Source organism: Pongo pygmaeus, chromosome 13, assembly GCF_028885625.2.
Source record: "Pongo pygmaeus isolate AG05252 chromosome 13, NHGRI_mPonPyg2-v2.0_pri, whole genome shotgun sequence".
Classification (NCBI taxonomy): domain Eukaryota; kingdom Metazoa; phylum Chordata; class Mammalia; order Primates; family Hominidae; genus Pongo; species Pongo pygmaeus.
The window spans coordinates 91,641,156-91,662,871 of NC_072386.2; the positions used below are offsets into that span (position 1 = coordinate 91,641,156).

The 21,716-nt window shown below is 36.9% G+C and overlaps 1 protein-coding gene across 1 annotated transcript in view; it reads left to right on the plus strand.

Annotated features, from left to right (window-relative positions):
• PLPPR1 (phospholipid phosphatase related 1) overlaps nucleotides 1-21,716 on the plus strand; it is a 298,422-nt gene that overhangs the window by 241,996 nt on the left and 34,710 nt on the right. The window contains exon 3 of the mRNA XM_054501460.1: nucleotides 1,190-1,378. Within this exon, the coding sequence (XP_054357435.1) occupies nucleotides 1,190-1,378 (189 nt within the window). The remainder of the gene's footprint in view (nucleotides 1-1,189; nucleotides 1,379-21,716) is intronic.

The window sequence follows — 21,716 nt, forward strand, 5'->3', positions numbered from 1 at the left end:
GCCCTGAAAAGATTATGATTTACCTTTACTGCCTTATATGTACTTCAAAATACAAACAACTTTAAGCCATAGATATCTAAAGATGTCCTACCAAGTTCTGATTTTTTTTTTTGCATAACTTTGATACCTTTAAACAAATCAACATTTAAAAATACATTTTCTTCATTTTAGTTTCCCTGTTTTGTTAATGCTCAATCTAAGCACATGTTTAGTTTAATTTTTGGATAATCAGGCAGTGGTCAGTTCCACTTTCCTCATCTATGAAATAAAGGTGTCAGACAGGAAGAACTCTAAGATATCCCCCAGCTTAAGATTCCGTAATTTCATGACCTCAAATGTATTTTCTATCTACCTTTATTCACCATCTTCTCTTGGCATTGGTGATTTCCAAATATGAATGGAAAAACGTTACATTTCCATATCCCCTCAATTCCACATACCTGCTAAAAACTATATCTAAACTTCGGTGAGTATCTAGGACATCTGAGTCAAAAGGATAACTGTGTCTTTTTTTTCCATGTCTAAATCTTACAAAGGCTATATTTCTATAATAAGATACGATCATCAGCAAAGTCCTTGACTTACTGGCAGAAACCATTTTGGAAAAAGATAAAAGTTATGACTGATGTAGAATACCTGCCAATCACTTAGGGTGTTGAAATTTCCCTTAACCCATCTAGGATTTAGCTTTCCTGTTAATTTCTTCGTTTGTCCATTCCTTCGTTTACTCGTGGTTTACCTACCTTTCATATTTCATAAGGTAAGTCTACCTGTAATAATGTATGAAATTGCTTGTGAACAGTTCTCACATCTATGTCTTGACAACTTTTTTGCCACTGCCTTTTGACTTTTCACCTCTGTCCTAAATGGCTATAGTGCCTTGGTTCCCATGCATACTCTGAGACTCTGAAAGGGTGGCAGCAGGGGCTGAAGCTCTCTACAAGCCTGACTGGGATCTGCCTTTCAGATGGGAGCTGCTCATTATTTGCTGGAAGGTTTATAGAACAGATGTTACAAGGCAGACAAGCAAGCACACACTCCCAGAGCACGCTGCGCCAGGCACGCACACACTCGCCAATACCAATATCAGGAGAGCCGCTGCTGGGGTGATGGAGGGAGTGTGCTCTGAGGGGCAAGGGCTGCTCCGAAGCCCTGCTAATGTCTCTGTGTGGCCATGCTGTATTTTCAGCTTGTCATCATGGCTGGGACAGTGCTGCTTGCCTACTACTTCGAATGCACTGACACTTTTCAGGTGCATATCCAAGGATTCTTCTGTCAGGACGGAGACTTAATGAAGCCTTACCCAGGGACAGAGGAAGAAAGCTTCATCACCCCTCTGGTGCTCTATTGTGTGCTGGCTGCCACCCCAACTGCTATTGTAAGTACAGAAATAGACTTTCCTCTTTATTGTCAGATATCCAAGAATATTTTGTCTGCTTTTTCTCCTCTTTCTTCTCTTCCTGAGCATTCACCAGCAGTTTTATCAGTGGCATCCTATTTCAGCCAAAACAGAGTGAATGGAGCTCTGCAGAGAAACTCATTAAAATAGGTCTTGTCTTGTATGGATGGCTTTTGTTTTTCGGTATCTGAATTTTAAAAAGATGTTTTTTTAAAAAGCATGTGAGAATGTTATAAATCAACAGGTATGATTGGCTAATGTGTTAAGAACAGCTATTGTCCTCTTGAAAAAATATGCTATGAGTTGCAAGTATTCAAAAGAGATTCTGAATGTAAGTGCTGGCACTGATATAATGGCTGAGATTAGAGTAGAATAGAATCCCTCAGGCCGGTATCTCCTGCTGTTCTCATTGAACTTCCAGAGAGGCCAGAGATGAGATAAATTGCTTAACCTGAAGTTTGCTGTGATTGATTCTTGATGGCTCTGGCTCTGTTCAGATTATATCACATTAAATTAAGTTGCAGCTTTACCTTCATTTATTTCATTTTCCCTTTCATGAGGCAAAAAATGAGCCACACAGTTCTCTAGGGAGATTGCTTAACAGCATAAAGTTTGCAGATCTGTGTTACCTGGTCAAGTGATTTAACACTTAGAAATTTTAATTTTTATTTTAAAAATGATATTTGGGGGAGTTTTAAATTAAGTGTTTCTGCCTAAATATACCATAAGGTCAGATTAGTCGGGATGTGATCTTAGTTCCCATTCCCCTCCTTCTCTTCTAACAGCTGACTCCCCAAACTCTCCCTCCTCCCCTACCTGCCCTCTATTCGGCAGTAATAAAAATACTGACTGGCATGCCGAGGAATACAGCAATTGCTCAGATACTCAAGTTCAAATATTATTTTTTTGTGCCAATGTTTTGCTTGCTTTCAGATGAGAAATGGAATAGAATTTTGAAAATAAGTAATACGTGCATAATAAATTCATCTGGCTTATTGATCCCAGGCTCTACAAAGCTCTCCCTTAAATGATAAGACTGTGCTGTAAGGACTAAGATCAGCATTGATGAGCCACAACATGATGTATCAGAGGGACTAAGAAACAAGCTTTGCTGCCCAACACACCTGAATTCACATCCTGGCTTTGGGCAAGTCACCTCACTGTTCCCTCCCATACAAAATAAGGACAACTGAATGCTTACCTCGTGCGTTGCTGTGGGGCTTAGAAATGACTTAGCACAGTGCCTGGCATTTACGAAGTATTCAGGAATAGGGAAACAAAAAACCTGGCTGGAACTGCTCTTTGCCGTCTTTGGAATCACAGACCAACTTTCTACTTCTGAAAGGAATGAAATTCCACTGAGAACCCTCATTAAGACCTCTTCTCTCCAATTCTAGATGAAGGAAGATATGCTCATTCCTCAGAGGAAGGGTAATCTCTGTATGCCTCTTACCAGCCTACAGAATAAGAGAAAGCATACAGGACACCTTTCCATGTACCTCACAATGTGACACACTCCAACACCCCACGTAAAACTAGGAGGCCAGACTGGGTTCTGTCTGGTATGGTTTCATGGTGGCTGTACCTGGAGGCCGTGGGCTCAGTCTAGAATTGGGTCCTGGTTTCTTCCTGTCTCGTAAGCATATCGCTTTCCTGTGTATTCAGACAGGCATCCCTGAGTGATCCATTGACTTACTAACATATTTCCTCTCTTCTTCCCAGTCCCAGGAAATTTCATTTATCGTGGCCTAGGTTCTCCTTTAGTTACTTTTTATAATTATAGAGATTGTTTTACATTTTAAAAAAATGTAAAAAAGGGAAGGAAATGGATTAATAAAAATTGTGAGCAGAAAGTTAAAGTCAGAAAATAGAATTAATTAAATGTACATCTGCCTGGCTAGTCTATAATAGAAAGTCAGACATACAAATACAGTTAAGAAAACATATATTTAAAAGCAAAAATAAAAATATAAACTTAAGACTTATTTAAGTTGTATGTACAATTCTGTGCCAATAAATGCTTACATCTCAATAAAATTTATCTCTATGAAGATATTTACTAGTGATGCCTTATATCAAATTTTTTAAAAGATGTAGCAAAGCTGAATATATGAATGCCAACAGAATAAAATTTTAAACATGCCAAAATTTATCTCAAAAAATAGTACTCAGGACACACAGCTGTGGAGTAATTTTCCTCAAACATTTGAGGAATAAGAAATCTCAAACAATGTAAAATGTTTCAAGGCCTTTTCATAAATGAAAAACTTTTCCATGCATATTACAAACAAGAAAAATATGGAAGTCAAGCACTTAGAAAGCGAGTCCACATAAATACCCACAAAAGCACCCTGAATAGTAACAATAATCTCACTTAGCAGTGTTGATGCAAGCATATAAAAACAAACTGGTAGATTTGCCTACCTAAGAATAAAAATTTCTATCAGAAGTAAAGACTGAAAAAAAGCTTGCCGCATAGGAGACTCAAATGTAAATACCCTTAATACTTAAAAAGATGAGCTTCCCAAAATCAAAATGAGAGAAGACAAGAATAGACAACCAACAACCAGCAATCAATAGACTATGTGCATATAAATATTTCTAAATTCATCACTAACCAAAGAAAAATCATTTTTAAAGGATACAGCATTTTTCTCATTTAAATTGGCAAATGTTTTCAAGGAACTTGGTCTATGTTTATGAAATATAGACACTTTCATGTAATTCTAGTCAAAGCATAAACTAATATTTTCTTTCTGAAGAGCAGTTTGTTAAAGATGTATTAAGAGCTTAATAAACTTCAGACCCAGTCATTAATTACATTTTCTAGATTTATAAAAATACAAAGATTTGTATATAGGGATGTTCATGTCAGTAATAGTTTTAATAATGAGAAACTAGGAACTAGCTAAATACACAATACCAGACTGGTTTAATACATTATGTGCCAGCCATGTTTTTGAAACACCTTAAGTAATGATGGAACATGTTTGTAATTTAATATTAGGATTTTTTAAGGCCAAAAAATTGTATGCAGTATTGTGAGTAAGATCTTTTTCTCTTCTGTAAGAAAATCTGACCTCACAATTTTCTGCCTGTTTCCGTAGAAAAAGATAATATGTATCAATTATGTCACCAGGTAAAATTGAGCCCTTATTGGTGAATTGCATCTGTTCTCAGATAACTGTTATGACCTGAGAGAGTGCTTCTGCTGTGACTTCCAATAACAGTGACTCTGGTAACTTGGCGTATCTATTGTGGGTACCCAGAAACTATGCCTATGGAGTTGTTACACCATATATTGACTCTTATAGGGCTTTTCAGCCAGGGTAATTCCTGCATCCTCTGAAATGTATGTAGCCTCCATGCACCTGAGCTGTATTGTTCTGCTGGACCACTGCAAGGACATGTGCTAAAGATAAGTAGGTAATGCTACCCCACCGGCAAGCTGTGGTTTCTTCCAAGTGGACCAGCACCAAATGTAGTCTGTGGGTCTGAATATTTAACAGATCCTAAGAAGATACATCGTGGGTGTTGCAAGTATAATCCCAAATTTATAATTATAAAAGGAATAGAAAGAAAGTAAACATTTTCAACTATTATTTCTGAATGGTAATGTTGTTTTTTTTTCTTCATTTATACTTTTATATATTTCTTTCCAAATTCTACATGAATGTATATTAGTTTTAAACCAAAGACGTACCTCTAAAACAAATTATATAGTCCATTTCTTTTGGCAATAATTACAAAATGACCAAACTTTAATAAGACTTGAAAATGGCAATTCTAATAAAAACACACATCACCAAAACTTTACAAAGAATTTTCTCTTCTCTCAGAGTAAAAGTGATAGGTCTTCCTTCATTTTAAGATTTTCAGCAGAAGCTCTTCTCCAGGCTACAGCTTTTGATCTTATCTCTTCCGTTAATTCATTTTCCCCAAATGACACAAATTGAAATGTAGTACAACTGCTCCCATGGAAGTCAAGGTGATTTGGTCAGTGGACAGAGCATTAAGCACCTACAGTTCTACTCTAGTTCTTGATTATGAAACCCCGATTCAGCTTTTTCATTCCTTTGATAATACTGACAAACCCCCCAAATATATTACATAAATGATGGTCACAAGAATAACATCTTTTAATATACTTATATTGTGCAGACATGGCCTAATTTATCCTCAGAACAGCCAAAGAACATAGAGAAAGTGTGTGGTGCAATTTCTTTCATTTTGAGTTGAGACTGTTCAGACTCAAGTAGGTTAGATGATTTGCTGAAGGTTCCACCTAGTTCTGTACATGATTAGACAGCCACCCATTTGGTTCCACTTATTTTCCTCGCAAATGAGGGGCATTGGTAGGAACCAGGGCTGATTGCAGCTGATAGGTCAATGGCAAAGAGCAGTGTGGCCTTGCTAGCCTGCTAATGGTGCTTGATTTTCCCTCAAGACCTAAAAATACATGAGCAGCAGCAAGATAGAAAACAGAAGAACTTTTCTGATAATGCTCAGGGAAGTTTCGTGGGAACAGTTTCCTGGAACAAGGAGCTGCATTCACTTCTCCTGTCCCATCCTGGTGAGGTATGACCTGTTGCAGCTCCCAAGTGTCCACCTCAGCACACACCCCTGCTTCTGAGTATGCATCCTCCACTCTCCTCACAACGCAGTCATCTTTTCCCAGGTTTGATAAGACTAGAGAGGCAGGTCTCATGTCACAGCTCTGCCCCCAGTAACTGTGTGACCTCTGATAAGCCATGTTCCTTCTGTGGGTTCAGTTTCCTCATCTGTGCCTAAAAGAAACGGTTAGGCTAAATGATCTCTAAGCACCTGCCAGTTCTCAGATTCCATGAAAACTGAAAAAGGAACATTCTCATCAGAAGCTAACATTTGGAGTCTTCCAAACTCCCAAGTCACGACTCTCTTTCTGGAGTCTGATTTTGCACCTCTGTGCCGGATTAAGTGTTTCACTTAACTGCACAGTTGTTTATTCCTTCTTAAAACCATTTCCTGTTCTCTATGGAGTATAATGAAGTCATGACTCCTCTTGGGTGATCTGTGAGACACTAACTAATATCAAATCTCAAAAGTGTAGCTCAATGTGGACTTGTCTGTCCTTGGTTTTCTGTGCTCCCTTAAGCACATTAACCATGGAAAAACCTAGCACCCTGCACTGCTGCACGTCTGCAGATGGGCACTAATGACCCCATTCACAATTGCAGGGGTGCACAAGAAATGCTTGAGGGGAAAGACTCTGCTGTATGTTCAACCTGTCATTTCCTATTTCTCCTTTTGTGCTTTGCTGTCAGAAAAGATCAGCATCATATTGAGACACGGCCACATGGGATAAACCGCAAAAGGCCAAGGCCACTGCTGTCCCAGATCTTCAGGAAAGGTTAGAGCATGGGGGATTTACTGTGTCCCCGTTTAGCCCAAAGTGGCAGCCTATGCTTGAAAGAAATCTGCAGGGTATGTTCTGACCACCTGGAAACCCTGGCTAACTACTGCCTCGGGCCTTCTGAATAAACTCATACACTCAGAGTCAAAGGAAGAGAGCCTGTTTGGATAAGAGGATTTACTCAGCAGAGAATCTGATTTACCCTCATTTTATCTCAGCCCCAGCAGCACAAGGCATGAAAAAAATGGCTATTAAACCTTTTTTCTTGGCCTCACAACGAAGTGACAGGGGAGTATTTAGTATTGAAGTAGCAGAACATGACTTCCAGCCCGAGGATTGAAATAGCTCACATTTTGTATGCAAGTGTGCACGCATGCATTACAAGACTCATCTAGAATTTCCTAGGAAAGGAAGAGACAAACACAACTTGATAGAAAGGCACAATTTGGAGAAAATTGTGAATCTTCATTTGGGGGTTTCTGGGCCGTAAGCTCTTCCAGCAAATGTAAAAACCCAGAGCACAGTGCGGATCACAAAGTGGGCTCTCAATAATGCAAGCCTGTTGGCTGGCTGACGAGGGGTGCAGCTGCCGAAGCAAAGGAGACATTGTAGGGTCTTGTACTTCCTCATAATCTGCCTTTTCCAGGCTCTGAACAACCTCATCTGTTGAAACTCTTTATAACATTTTATAATTCACATCTTTTTCCCTTTTGTACATTATCACATGACTTCCTTTTTTAAAAAAAAATTTCACCATGACTACATTTTCTTTGTTGCTAATATATTCAGTGTTTATAATTTACATTTTTCTGGAAAAAATTTCTAGATATGCCATTATTGTGGATTTTTTAAAAAACTTAAATCCATTTTCTCATTTTCTGTCCATACTGCAGATGACTGCTCCAAATCTCCTTTAGAGATTGTTTTTCTCCTGACATCATTCCACCAAGAGATATGCTTTCCATCTTCAATATACCCCTCCTAATAACTGATGACTAGATGATTATGTTAAGAAACTTGACAATTTGTTTCTTGGAGAGAATATTGTTTGCCTAAAAATATGTGATTTTCAATGCATTTTACTTTTTACTCTATTTTTACTTCAATGCATTTTCAATGCATTTTACTTTTTACTGAAAGCAGTATTTTAGCTAATTCATTTTAAATTCCCATTTCTCTTGTATTCGCTGTTCAGAAAAAAAGATGTAAGAGAACACTATGCTTTGGAAATATAAAATACAGCACCAAGGCGGTATCATATCAAGTGCCAACTAAAGACACCTTCTGAACGGGTGGATGTGGCCCCTGGATTAAGACCAGTAGAGAGGCTCCAGTTTACAAAAACACTTATTATCCCATTTACTGAACTATTTTCAGAATCATCCAAACAGCCTGGGTTCCATTTAAGCCTTGAATTTTGAAACGCATAGGAAGTGTCTAGAGCTGAATTGCATCATTTACACCTACGAGCTCTCGAACTAGCCAAAGTTCAGCAAGTAAGGGGACAGGAAGCTCTCTGCAGGTCTGGAGTTATCAATGTGACAGCACTCATCAGGAAATATTAAAGCGGAGCATGAAGACATTGGCAGTTAGGGCTAGCAGCAGGGTCTATAGGTTGAAAATCTCCTGGGTGACTTTTAAACAAAATCTAAAACAAAAACCATTTCTGCCTTCTTGGAGATGTTTGTTACTATTGAAGCCTCCCAGGGAGAATATTAGAAGTATCTAAAAATCTGTAAGACTTAGAGCCCTGAAACTACTTAGAGACTAATATTGGGGAGTATATAAAGAACTCTCTCCTCTTCCTCAGAGTGTTAGAATATCTAGAGTGTGGGCAAAATCTGATCACCAGCCTCTGCTGTCCTTTAAGAACCCAAAGTGACAGAGATATCAGGAAATGTGATGACTCTGGGGTCGGCTGTGTCTACTTTGCTTTCAGGGAAGGTTACTTGGTGAGGGTAAAGGCCCATGGGATTGTAGAAGGAAATGATGGCTGAAGGAAGAAGCAATGCAAGAAATCACGCTGGCCTTGGAGAGCTTAACTGACTGAACTATGATTGAAGCCCAGTTACGTGATTCCAGTTTCCCTTAACGAGCCCTCTTTTTTTAGCTCCTATCATAATGGCAAAGATGTTGGGGCTAAAAAAGCACCTTAGGGATCCTGTAGTAAAACTTCTTCATTTGACAGATGAGAAACTGACACCTAAAGAGGTCAAGCAACTAGTCCAAAATTAAACACCTGGTTAGGGCAGAGCCGAGCTAGAATTACACTATATTTCGTTACTCCAGGACTAGGCACAATGATTTCTTTCTCCTGTTTCAACACACATTCTTGCCTGGGTAGACCAGCAAGTACAAACAGAAAACATAGGACATGTATATATGCTTCTACATTCACTTTTTAATCTTCTCAACAACTATGTAATACAGTCACTACTTTCATATTGAAATCATTAGAAAAAGAAAAACTGAACCTCAAAAAGTTTCCATTACTTACCCAAAGTCACACATCAATAAATGAGAGAGCTGAGATTTCAACTCCAAAGCCCGCATTCAGGAAACAGCAAAAACTTTGATATCACCCAGTACTAGAGCCACAACTAGCATATGTATGACCACAAAATATGTATTCTGGGAATTCTAAATGCCCTTTTAAATTGCAACCACATATAACATGCAGTGAAATTTCCTTACAATACAAAATTATAATACATCTTTCAGTGACTAGTTTTTTCCACAGACTGTTGATATTCTGAAATCTAAAAACTTCCTCTAAACTTTTTGTATTGATATCAGTTATTTATTGCATACCACATGTTTTTAAAAATATTTGTGAAGAAGAGGGATGGAGCAAGTTGGTGGAATAGTGCTATCCAGTAATCATACCCCCTCCAACTGAAACATCAACTTGAACAACTATCCATGTGCTAAAATATTAATACTTTCACAAGAGCTAAGGAAACAAGGGGAGATATCAGAGTAACTGGTTGGAACACAATAATAATAAAAGATGCATTGAAAATGGTGGAAAGGAGAATTTTACATTACCTGCACCACCCCTCCCCCAACCATCACAACATTGAGAGACACACCATCCACTTGGGGAAAAGAGAGGGGTATGAGAACAGGACTTTGCCTTGGACCCCAACCCTGGGCCCACCACAGTGAAATCCAGCATCAGGCAGGCTGGCAGGCACCCACAGCCCCAGACTCCAGAGTAGTACCCACAAACTGAGTCCCAGTGCTGGGTGGGACCCTGCAGTCCCAGACTTCAAGCCTGTGGGGGCAGAGTTGATCTCCCAGTTGTACTACCGCTGGCTTGACTTCAGGGTCTATAGGATCTGGACAGGCCTAAGCAGCAGGCAGGCCTCAGCAGCCCCAGGTTTTGGGCACACCCCACCCCTGTAGTGACCCTGGGATTCAGAACCAAGCTCAATGGCCTGCCTGAAATCTCTGAATGGACTGTTGAAGAGCTTTTCCAGACAAAGCCAATCTGCAAAGACTGGAATAAGTACCTACTTCTACAAATGTGTATATATCAATACACAACCCCAAGAACAATCAGTATAACATGATATCACCAAAGGGACAAAATAAAATGCTGCTGACCCTAAAGAAATAGAGATGTTTGAACTCACTGACAAGAAATTAAAAATAACTGTTTTTAAGGAAGCTCAATGAACTTCAAGAAAATACAGAAAAACAATACAAGTAAATGAGGAAAACATTAAGTGAGCAGAACGAGAAATTTAACACTATATTGGACGTTATATTTAGCATTATATAATTATAAAGGGGTTAATTCAGCAAGAGAATGTAACAATTGTAAATACATATGCACCCAGCAGTGGGGCATGCAGATATACAAAGCAAAAAATTATTAGAGCTAGAGAGATAGACCTCAATGCAAAAATAGCTGGCGATTTCAACACCCCACTTTCAGCATTGGACAGATAGTCCAGACAGAAAATCAATAAAGGAACTTTGATCTTAATCTGTAGTATAGACCAAATGGACTTGATATTTATAAAACATTTCATCCAATGGGAACACAATACACATTCTCCTCCTCAGCACCTAGATTATTCTCAAGGACAGGTAATATCTAAGACATTAAAAAGTCTTAAATTCAAAAAATAGTCATATCAAGTATATTCTCTGACCACACTGGAATAAAACTAATAATCAATAATAAGAGGAATGTTGGAAACTATACACACACATGGAAATTAAACAATATGCTCCTGAATGACCAGTGGATCAATGAATAAGAAGGAAGTTAAGAAATATTATGAGTCAAATGAAAATAGAAACACAACATACCAAAGTGGATGGAATCAAACAAAAGCAGTACTAAGAGGGAATTTTATAGCAATAAACTCCTACAGCAAAAACGTAGAAAAATATCAAACAAACAACATAATGATGCATCTGAAAGAACTAGAAAACCAAGGGCAAACCAAACCCAAATTATGCAAAGAAATAATAAAGATCAGAGCAGAAATAAATGAAATTTATAAAACAATACAAAAGATCGATTAAATGAAAAGTTGGTTTTTGGAAAGATAATTGACAAACAGCCAGACCAAGACAAAAAGAGATGACTCAAACAAATAAAATCAGAGATGAAAAAAGAGACATTGGAACTGATACCACAGAAATTAGAAGGATCCTTAGAGACTACTAGGAGCAGCTATATGCCAATAAATTGCAAAACCTAGAGAAAATGGATAAACTCTAGACATATACAACTTACCAAGATTGAGCCATGAGGAAATCCAAAACTTGAATAGATCAATAACAAGTAATAAGATCAAAGTCATAATAAAAAGCTTCTCAGCAAAGAAAAGCCCAGGACCTGATGGTTTCACTATTGACTTTTACCAAACATTTAAAGAAGAACTAATACCAATTCTACTCAAACTATTCTGCAAAAGAGAGGAGCAAAGAATACTTCCAAACTTATTATATGAGGCCAGTATTGCCCTTATGTCAAAACCAGACAAAGACACATCAAAAAAAAGGAAAAGTACAGGCCAATATCCCTAATGAACATGGCTGCAAAAATCTTCAACAGAATACTAGCAAACAGCATTCAACAACACATTAAAAAGATCATTTATCATGACCAAGTGGGATTTATCCCAGGGATGCAAGGATGGCTCAACATATGCAAATCAATCAATGTGATACATCATATCAGAATGAAGAAAAAAAACGATCATTTCCATTAATGCTTAAAAAAGTATTTGATAAAATTCAGCATCCTTTCATAATTAAAAACCCTCATAAAACTGAGTATAGAAGGAACATACCTCAACACAATAAATGCCATATAAAACAGACCCATGGCTAGTAACATACTGAATGGGCAAAAACTGAAAGCCTTTCCTCTAAGATCTGGAACATGATAAGGAAGCCCACTTTCACCACTGTTATTCAATATAGGACTGGAAGTGCTAGCTAGAGCAATCAGATGAAAGAAAGAGCATCCAAACTGGACAGGAAGTCAAATTATCCTTCCTTGCAGACTATATGATCTTATATTTGGAAAAACCTAAAGACTCCACCAAAAAAAAAAACTATTAGAACTAATACATAAATTCAATAAAATTTCAGGATACACAATGAACAAACAAAAAATGGTAGCATTTCTATATGCCAACAATGAACAATCTGAAAAAGAAATCAAGAAAATAATCCCATTTACAATAGCTACAAATAAAATACCTAGGAATAAACTTAATCAAATAAGTGAAAGAGCTCTACAATGAAACTATAAAATACTGATGCAAAAAATTGAGGACACAAAAAGTGAAAAGACATTTCATGTTTGTGGATTAGAAGAATATTGTTAAAATGCCCATACTACCGAAAGTGAGCCACAGATTCAGTGCAATTCCTATGAAAATACCAATGATATTCTTCAAAAAAATAGAAAAGAAACAATTCTGACATTTATATGACATCACAAAAGACTCAGAATAGCCAAAGCTATCTTGAGCAAAAATAACAAAACTGGAGGAATCATATTACCTGACTTCAAATTATACTACAGAGCTATAGTAACCAATACAGCATAGTGCTGCCATGAAAACAGACGCATAAACCAATGGAACAGAATAGAGAACCCAGACATTAATAAAATAAGAATAGAGACTAGAAAAACAATAGAGAAGAACAAAATGAAGAGTTGCTTTTTTGAAAAGATAGACTAAATTGATAAACCTTTAGATAAGAAAAAAGAGAAGATTCAAAGATTCAAAATCAGAGATGAGAAAGGAAACATTACAGCTGACACTACAGAAATACAAAGGATCATATTAGACTATTATGAACAATGATACACCAACAAATTGGATAACCTAGAAGAAACAGGTAAGTTTCTGGAAACACACACCCTACCCAAGATTAAATCATGAAGAAATAGAAATTCCAAACAAACTAATAACAAGTTAGGGGATTGAATCAATAATATACAGTCCCCCAGCAAAGAAAAGCCCAGGAGCTGACAGCTTTGCTGCTGAATTCTACCAAAAATTTAAAGTAAAACTGATATCATACCTTTTCTAACTCTCTCCCAAAAAAATTGAAAAGGAGGGACTACTTCCAAATTCATTTTACAAGGTCAGCATTACCCTAATACCAAAGCCAGAGAAGGACACAACAACAACACAGGTCAACATTCCTGATGAACATAGATACAAAGATGCTCAAAAAACCCTAACAAATCAAACTTAACAGCACAGTTTAAAAGACCATTTACCGTGATCATGTGGGATTCATCCCAGGGGTGCAAAGATGGTTCAACATACACAAATCAATAAATGTAGTACATCACTTTAAAAGAATGAGGAACAAAAACTATGTGATTATTTCAATAAATGCAAAAACGATTTGACAAAATTCAATATCCTTTTATGATTTAAAAAAAACCGTCAACAAATTAGGTATAAAGAAATGTAACTCAATACAATAAAGGCCATATGTGGTAAACTCACAGCCAAATTCATATTCAATGGAGAAAAGTTGAAAGTTTTTTCTCTGAGATGCGGAATAAGACAAGGGTAACTCTCACCACTTCTATTCAACATAGTACTAAAAGTCCTAGCCAGAGCAATTTGGCAAGAGAAAGAAAGAAAAGACATTCAAATTGGAAGCAAAAACATTAAATTGTCCTTGTTTGCATATGACATCTTATATATAGAAAACCCTGAAGACTCTACTGAAAACTGTTAGAATAAACTAGTTCAGTAAAGTTGCAGGATATAAAACAAAATACAAAAATCAGTAGCATTTCTATATATTAACTGCAAGCTATCTGAAAAAAAGTAAATAATAATCCTATTTATAATAGCTACAAAAAATACTTAGGAATTTAACCAAAGAGATGAAAAGTATCTACAATGAAAACTATAAAATATTGATGAAAGAAATTGGAGATGCAAAAGAATGGAAATATATTCTATGTTCATGGATTGGAAGAATTAATACTGTTAAAATGTTTAATACTACCTGCAGCAATCTACAGATTCAACTCAACTGCTACCAAAATATCAATGATATATTTTTTATAGTGACGGGATCTCGCTATGTTGACCAGGCTAGTCTTGAACTCCTGGCCTCAAGCAGTCCTCCAATCTCAGCCTTCCAAAGTGCTAAGATCACAGCCGTGAGCCACCACACCCAGCTATCAATGGTATTTTTCACAGGATAGAAAAAACAATCCTAAAAGTCATCAATCAAAAAAGACCTAGAATAGCCAAAGCAATCCTGAGCAAAAAAGAACAAATCTGGAGACATCACACTATCTGACTTAAAAATATACTACAAGGCTATTAGTAACCAAAACAACATGCTATTGGCATATAAAGAAAGACCAATGGAATAGAAGGGAACCCAGAAATAAATCCACACGTTTATAGCCAACTGATTTTCAACAAAGGTGTCAAGCACACACAATGGGAAAAGGTCAGTCCATTAATAAATTATGTTAGGAAAACTGGCTATCCACATGCAGAAGAGTAAAATTAAACCTTTATCTCACACCGTATACAAAAATCAACTCAAAATGGATTAAATACTTAATTGTAATACCTAAAGCAATGAGGACTTACATAGAAGAAAAACTTCATGACATATGTCTGGGCAATAATTTTCTGGATATGAACCCAAAAGCACAGGCAACAAAAGCAAAAATAGACAAATGGGACTACATCAAACTAAAATGCTTCTGCACAGTGAAGAAAACCAGCAATAAAGTGGAGACAACCTACAGAATGGGAAAATGTATTTGTAAACCATATGTCTAATAAAGGTTATTAAAATATAAGGAAATCAAACAACTCAATAGCAAGGTAATAACCCAATTTAAAAATGAAGAAAAGGCCTAAATAGACAAAAGACAAATGGCCAACAAATATATGAAAAAAAAATGCTGAGTATCACTAATCATCAAGGACATGCAAATTAAAACCACATTGAGATATAATCTCACACCTGTTAGAATGGCTATTATCAAAAGATGAAAGATAAATATTGGTGGGAATATAGAGAAAAGGGAACCCTTGCACATTGCTGGTAGAAATGTAAGTTAGTACAGCCATTATAGGAATCCATATGGAGGTTCCTCAAAAAATTAAAAATAGAATTGCCATTGATCTAGTAGCAGTCTATATACCACTACTGAGTGTATATACAAAGGAAATGAAATAAGTATATCAAAGAGATATCTGCACTGCCATATTCATTGCAGCATTATTCCCAATAGCCAAGATATGGAATCTGCCTCAGTGTCTGGATTTAAAAAGATGTGATATATATGCCATTAAAAAGGCAATTCTGTCATTGGTGACAAGATGGATAAACCTAGAGGACATTATGTTAAGTGAAATAATCCAGGCACAGAAAGACAAATACTGCATGATCTCACTTCTAATTATAGATGTGGAATCTACAGAAGTTGATCTCACGAGAGGAATAAGTTCAAGAGATCTATTACACAATATTGTGACTATAATTAATAAAATATATTCTTGAAAAATCCCAAGTGAATATTAAGTGTTTGTACCACAAAAATGATAACTATGTAAGATCATGCATATGTTAATTATCTAGATTTATTAATATCACAGTGTGCATACAATTTAATGCATCAAGTTGCACTCAATAAATACCTACAATTTTATCTGTCAAGTTTTAAAAAATAAAATTTTTGAAGAAACACAGCCTAAAAGATAACATGCCAAACTGATGCACTGTGTTTCAGGGTTATTTGGTTTACATTTGGGTTTTCATATTCAAAAGATAACTTTATCAAGATAGAACAGTTATCTTCATTACTTATAGTCACTGTCATCTAAAGGTCATGTGTCTGTTGGGATTAGAGCTGGCATAAGTTGGGGGATGAGAAATGGACCAATGGAATCCATTTGCAGTTCATTCACTGCCAGATCTAGTTTGGCCTTGACCATTTCTCACTGGAGAATACTCTCAATTGCCATGGGTGTTACGGTGTTTGTTATCCAACAATCAGAAAGACCAAAATTAGGCAAGGCAACCAGGTCTGAACACATGGAGAGTCCCACATGACCCAGATGCTCTCTCAGCACAGTAATAGATTGAGGCAAAGTGATGTGGCAGAGGTACAGTACGATGGAGGACCCCTGACATTGCCAAAACCAGAATCACAAGTCTGCCATGGTTAGCAAAACAACATCCAATGTGGGCTAATGGCTTGGCATAAAGAAGAAAGATCCCTTATCTTCCTGGCTCCTTTCTCTCTCTTCAAGCAGAATCGGGCCGTATATGAGACTATGGGACCCAGTGAATGGACCGTCCTATGTGTCAGCAAAATACAGGAAAATGAACATCTCTGAAGCCTACTCATTTGCATGTGAGAGCTGGATTGTTTCATAGGCACATTTTATGTTCATCATACTTTTAACTGAAAGCTAGGAATATCTCATTACACTTTAATTATAAAATGACCCACTTCTTCCCTTCCTGTATTTCTTTTACAAACATTATCACTTAATATAATCCAGACATTATGCCAATAACTAGATAGATTAGTATATACCCTTGCTCTGATTTTTCTTTTATGCTCCATACCTCATTTGCTATTTGATTGTTGTTGGCTGACAGTAATAATCCTTATACCACTTATCACTTTTGACATGAGAGTATTAGGACATTTTACTTATGAATTTGAGTCCCAACTCTGTTGCATAAGTTCTGTTTAGCCTGTTATACTTTGGTGTGCTTCTGTTTAGATCTGTGTGGGTACACACTCGTATGTTTTAATGAAGATAGGTTGTGTGTAAATTTTATCACTATCTTGTTTTTTTTATCCCCTTGTGTAAGTATTGAAAAGCCTCACTGAATGGAGAATTTCTAGAATTTGTGCTTATTTTCATAAAGTAAGAAATGGGCTTCTGAAATGACTGAGACAAGCAATGCTTTTTTCTTTTTTGATTATCTCGTGTTTGTCACTCTCCCATCTCCTTGGTTTATTTTTTAATCATGTGTGATTTCATGACATTTCCAAAGGGGAAAAAAAAGTCTTTCCTACTCTTTTACACAGTCAACACAACACTTCTAACCCAGATGTTGATATGTTTCTCTCAAACGCAAACCAGTTCTCCAACTGGTGTCCTTTAATTCAACTCAGTTCTGACACTGTCTACCCGGAATTGGTGTCAGATTCTATAGATTGAGGGCTTGGTCTTACAAGACTGCCTCTATTTCTAACGCCACTTGCAAGTAATAATCTGTTACCTATACTTCTGATCAACCAGCTATAAACTGAGGTTCCCACAACCCCCTCCACTGGTTCCATTAATTTGCAAAACAATTCACAGAACTCAGGGAAACCCTTTGCTAACATTTACCCATTTATTATAAAGGATATTACAAAGGACACAGATGAACAGCCAGATGGAAGAGATGGATAGAACAAGGTATGTGGGAAGGGGCACAAAGCATCCATGCCCTCTCAGGGCTCACCACCATGTGGGTACCTCCCTATGTTCATCAATGCAGAACTTCCCTGAACCTAGTCCATTTGGGGTTTTAATGGAGGCTTCATTACGTAAACACAATTGATTAAATCACCGGCTACTGCTTATTGACTCAGCCTTCAGCCCCCTTTTTCCTCCCCAGAACTGAGTGAGGCTGAAAGTTCCAACCCTCTAAGCACATGGTGGGTTCCCCTGGCAACCAGCCCCTACCCTTAAGCTACCCAGAGCTCACCAAGTTGTCTCATTAGAACAAAAGGTGATCCAAATCACATAGGGAATTACAAAGGCCTTAGGAGCTCTGTTTCAGGAACTGGGGACAGAAACCTATATGTGTGTGTGTATATATATATATTTTATATATATATATTTATTTTATATATATATATTTTATATATATATATTTTATATATATATATATACACACACACACACATATACATACACACTTCTTATGTCATATCACATTATGATTTGTTTCTATTTCCCTGCTATGTATCTGTCCACTTCTGTGTCCCCAGTGCTGGTACAATGCCAGGCACAGAGTGGGTGTTCCTCTCCCCCAAATTGTTGAGCACTATATGAATGAATAAGTAAATTTAGTATAAAAGAGATAGTTTATATTTATTTTCTGATTTTTATGTATTCTTAAGCAATACAGCCAGAATTCTGTGATTTCTGGCACATAGTGCGGTTTTCCTCAAGTGTTCATCTTCAGGGCAATTAAAGTTGGAGTGTTCTATCCGAAAGTAAATCCTTTAAGGATTAAATGTCATATTTATTCCAACAAATGTTTCACTTCCAAGATTAGGCTGTAGAAGACCACAAAAACAGATATTGCCCCTACTGTATACCAGGTTCTGTTCTAGGCATTGTACAAGGAAGGACAAAAGTTCTGCCCTTGAAGACATCACAGACAAATGGAGAGGGACTTACAAACAATAATCCCATTCACTGGGAGATGTTGGGCTAGAGATCTGTATAGTGCACTATGGCAGTGACAGGACAGCCTTTTAATTTTCCTACAGGGCCTGACAAAGCCTTCCCCACTAAGGCAGTCACATTTTCATTAAGTCTGAAAAGTAATAGAAATCACTTTTTCTTGTTTTAAGTCGGCTTCATTAAACCTATATTCTCAAGGAGCTTCTTTAACTTGATATGCTTATTTCATCCAACATTAAGCAACTACTGTGTAACTTTACACTGGTCTAGGCTCAGGATGCAACCAAGAATAAGACAAGCAGGACATCCCATAACTAAGAAAAATGATAATATGTAATTATTTGTGATAAGAGCTAGAAACGAAAAACACAAGGTTAAGAGATTCATGTATAATTAAAATACCTAATCTAGTCTGCAAGAGCAAGGAAAGCTCCCACAAGGAAATACTACTTCATTTATCCAATCATGTGTGAATTTATCCCCATCTGTTCACTGAGATGAAAAACTGTAGTGTAGTACCATCATATATATTAGGGACAAACAAAGCCCCTTGGCACCTTATTTTGGCAGAGATAGGTCTTATGCAAAAAGAGAGAGGGCTGAGTTCCAGAAGCTATTCAAATATTTTTATATGGTAGAGCATCAATTCATTGTTAATTCCAAGGGATATTAGGCACAGAATATTTCTAACTCTGCACAACCATAGGTACCTCCTGCCAAGGTGATCCATGCTGGGTCATTGTTTACCTGTTTGACTCTGAATTCTATTTTTCTTGCCTACTTTCCACCCCAGTTCTTACTTGCTTGACTCCCTCTGTGCCAGTGCCAAGCCACTATCCCACCTGCAACCCATCTATGCCTTGCTTCTTTCTTGTACCTCACTGGCCCTTCCTTGTGGATTTCTCTCTGATTCAGCCAATAACACCATGGTACCATGTGTTATTCCACATATCTGCCCTATCTCTGCTGAGGCTGATGCTGAACTCCAGGGAAGTCTTGTTACTTTTATAGTGTGACAGAACTGTAAAGCAAGATCTTCAGATCTAAAGTCTAAAAACCATTTTGTTTAGTTAAAAAAAAAATCTGGCTAAGATGTCCTAATAAATTTATGGCTAAATATTATTACTAAAGTTTTTAAAACAGCATTCTGTCAAAATAATTAAAGTAGCTTATGACTGTTACAATCATCTTAGCCTGTACAATGAGTAACTTTTCTATTTTTCAGTGGTTTTTCTGTTTTTTTCTCCCTTCCCCATTTTCTCTCCAATGTCAATTTCAACCAGCACTGTCCATTTCAAGGTCACATCATCCAGATTTAGGACAATTCCAGGGAAGTTGGTCATGAATTAAGGAGAACTCCAAAAGCCTTGCTGAGCTACAGAGATGCCAAGGGCCCTGTTGCCTATAAGAGCAAGAATCTTTTAAGCCACATAAAATGTTCAGTCTACTTTTCTTTCCTTTTAAATAAAATTAAAATTAAAATTAAAAAAAAGAGAAGGAACCAATCACATTTCAGATTCCAGGCAGGGGTAGGAGCAAAAATACAAATATTAATGGCCCTCAACTGGAGGAACTCAATGTCTTTAGGATAGACTGAGATTTTCCATGTCATGGGGTAAGAACCATAATAGATATCTGGTTCAAGTACTCTTGGCAGAGGAGGGAAAAGGTCCTCTTGTAAATAAAGATGGCATCTTTTACATATATAACAAGCAGCAGAGTCTCCTAGCCATGAGGTTCATTTGGCATTAGGGATGAAAATTGACTTTCCTAGAGGAGAGAAATCCCCTTCTACCCAGGAGCCTTGGCCTCTTAGCACTTTGTCCTTGTAATGTGTATAAGACCTAATCTGATTTTATAAGATTTTTGTATGTGTTCTTCAGTAGATTATATACTCATGGAGGTTATAAGTCTTTTATTCATCTTGCAATCTGCCTCCCCAGTGACATTACAAGGTGCTTTGTAATAATAGTAGTAATAATGATAACAACAATGTTAATGCAGTTGTAATTGATTTCATAACAACTTCACCCTCTTATATAATATAGTACATATTATGGTGCTGTTCTATCCAATTCATGCACATGCATATATGAGTGTGTTTATTTATTAAACCTACAAATAGACACTGTTATCCTGCTTATACAGATAACTGAGGCATAGAAAGGTTAATTTGTCCAAGGTCTTCAGAACTAATAAATCACAAACCCCAGCTTTGAAGCCAAGAAACCCTGGCTTCAGAGTTCTCCCTCCTTACCACTACACTTGTCCATAGTAGTGACTTAATAAAAATATTTCTTACATTTTTACTTAATATTGAGGACAGAGAAAACAAAACAGGTTAAATTCAGCGTGTTTTAAATGCTAAAGGCTTAATATGCTGTTAAAGTTTGAGGTAGAACAGTATAGTGGAAATAGAACTATAGGTCACATTCTAGAGATGCTTCAGATACTATCTGTCTGTGTGTGTCTGAGTTCCTGAAACCCATAAAGGGAGGAGAACATTATAAATGATTCCAGTTTTGAAATTTTATACTTTTTAATTTCTGTTATCCATGTGCCTTTCATTATGTCATCATCTTTATCCATCTAAACAGATATTCCAGCATGACAGGAGAAATATAAGGTATGGGAATTAAAACGTTAATAAATTTTCTCTAAAATCACAGGTCTACGTACAGCAAAGATGATCATCTATCAGATCACATTATTCTGGGGAAATGTTAAAATTAGGATTAAGAAAATCAAAATGGCATATGAATAGTGGGAAGTGTGGACTTTGGAATCCAATTGACGTACATACTAATTCCTGTGCCCCATGTGCCATCCATATGCTTTGGAGGGTAAATTACCTAAACTTGCTAAACTGTCACCCCTCAACAGTAAAGCAAGGATAGTTATGCCTACAGGAGGGATCTTGTGAGCCTGAAAATACTATGCTAAAGTGCCTAATGCCCAGTATTTA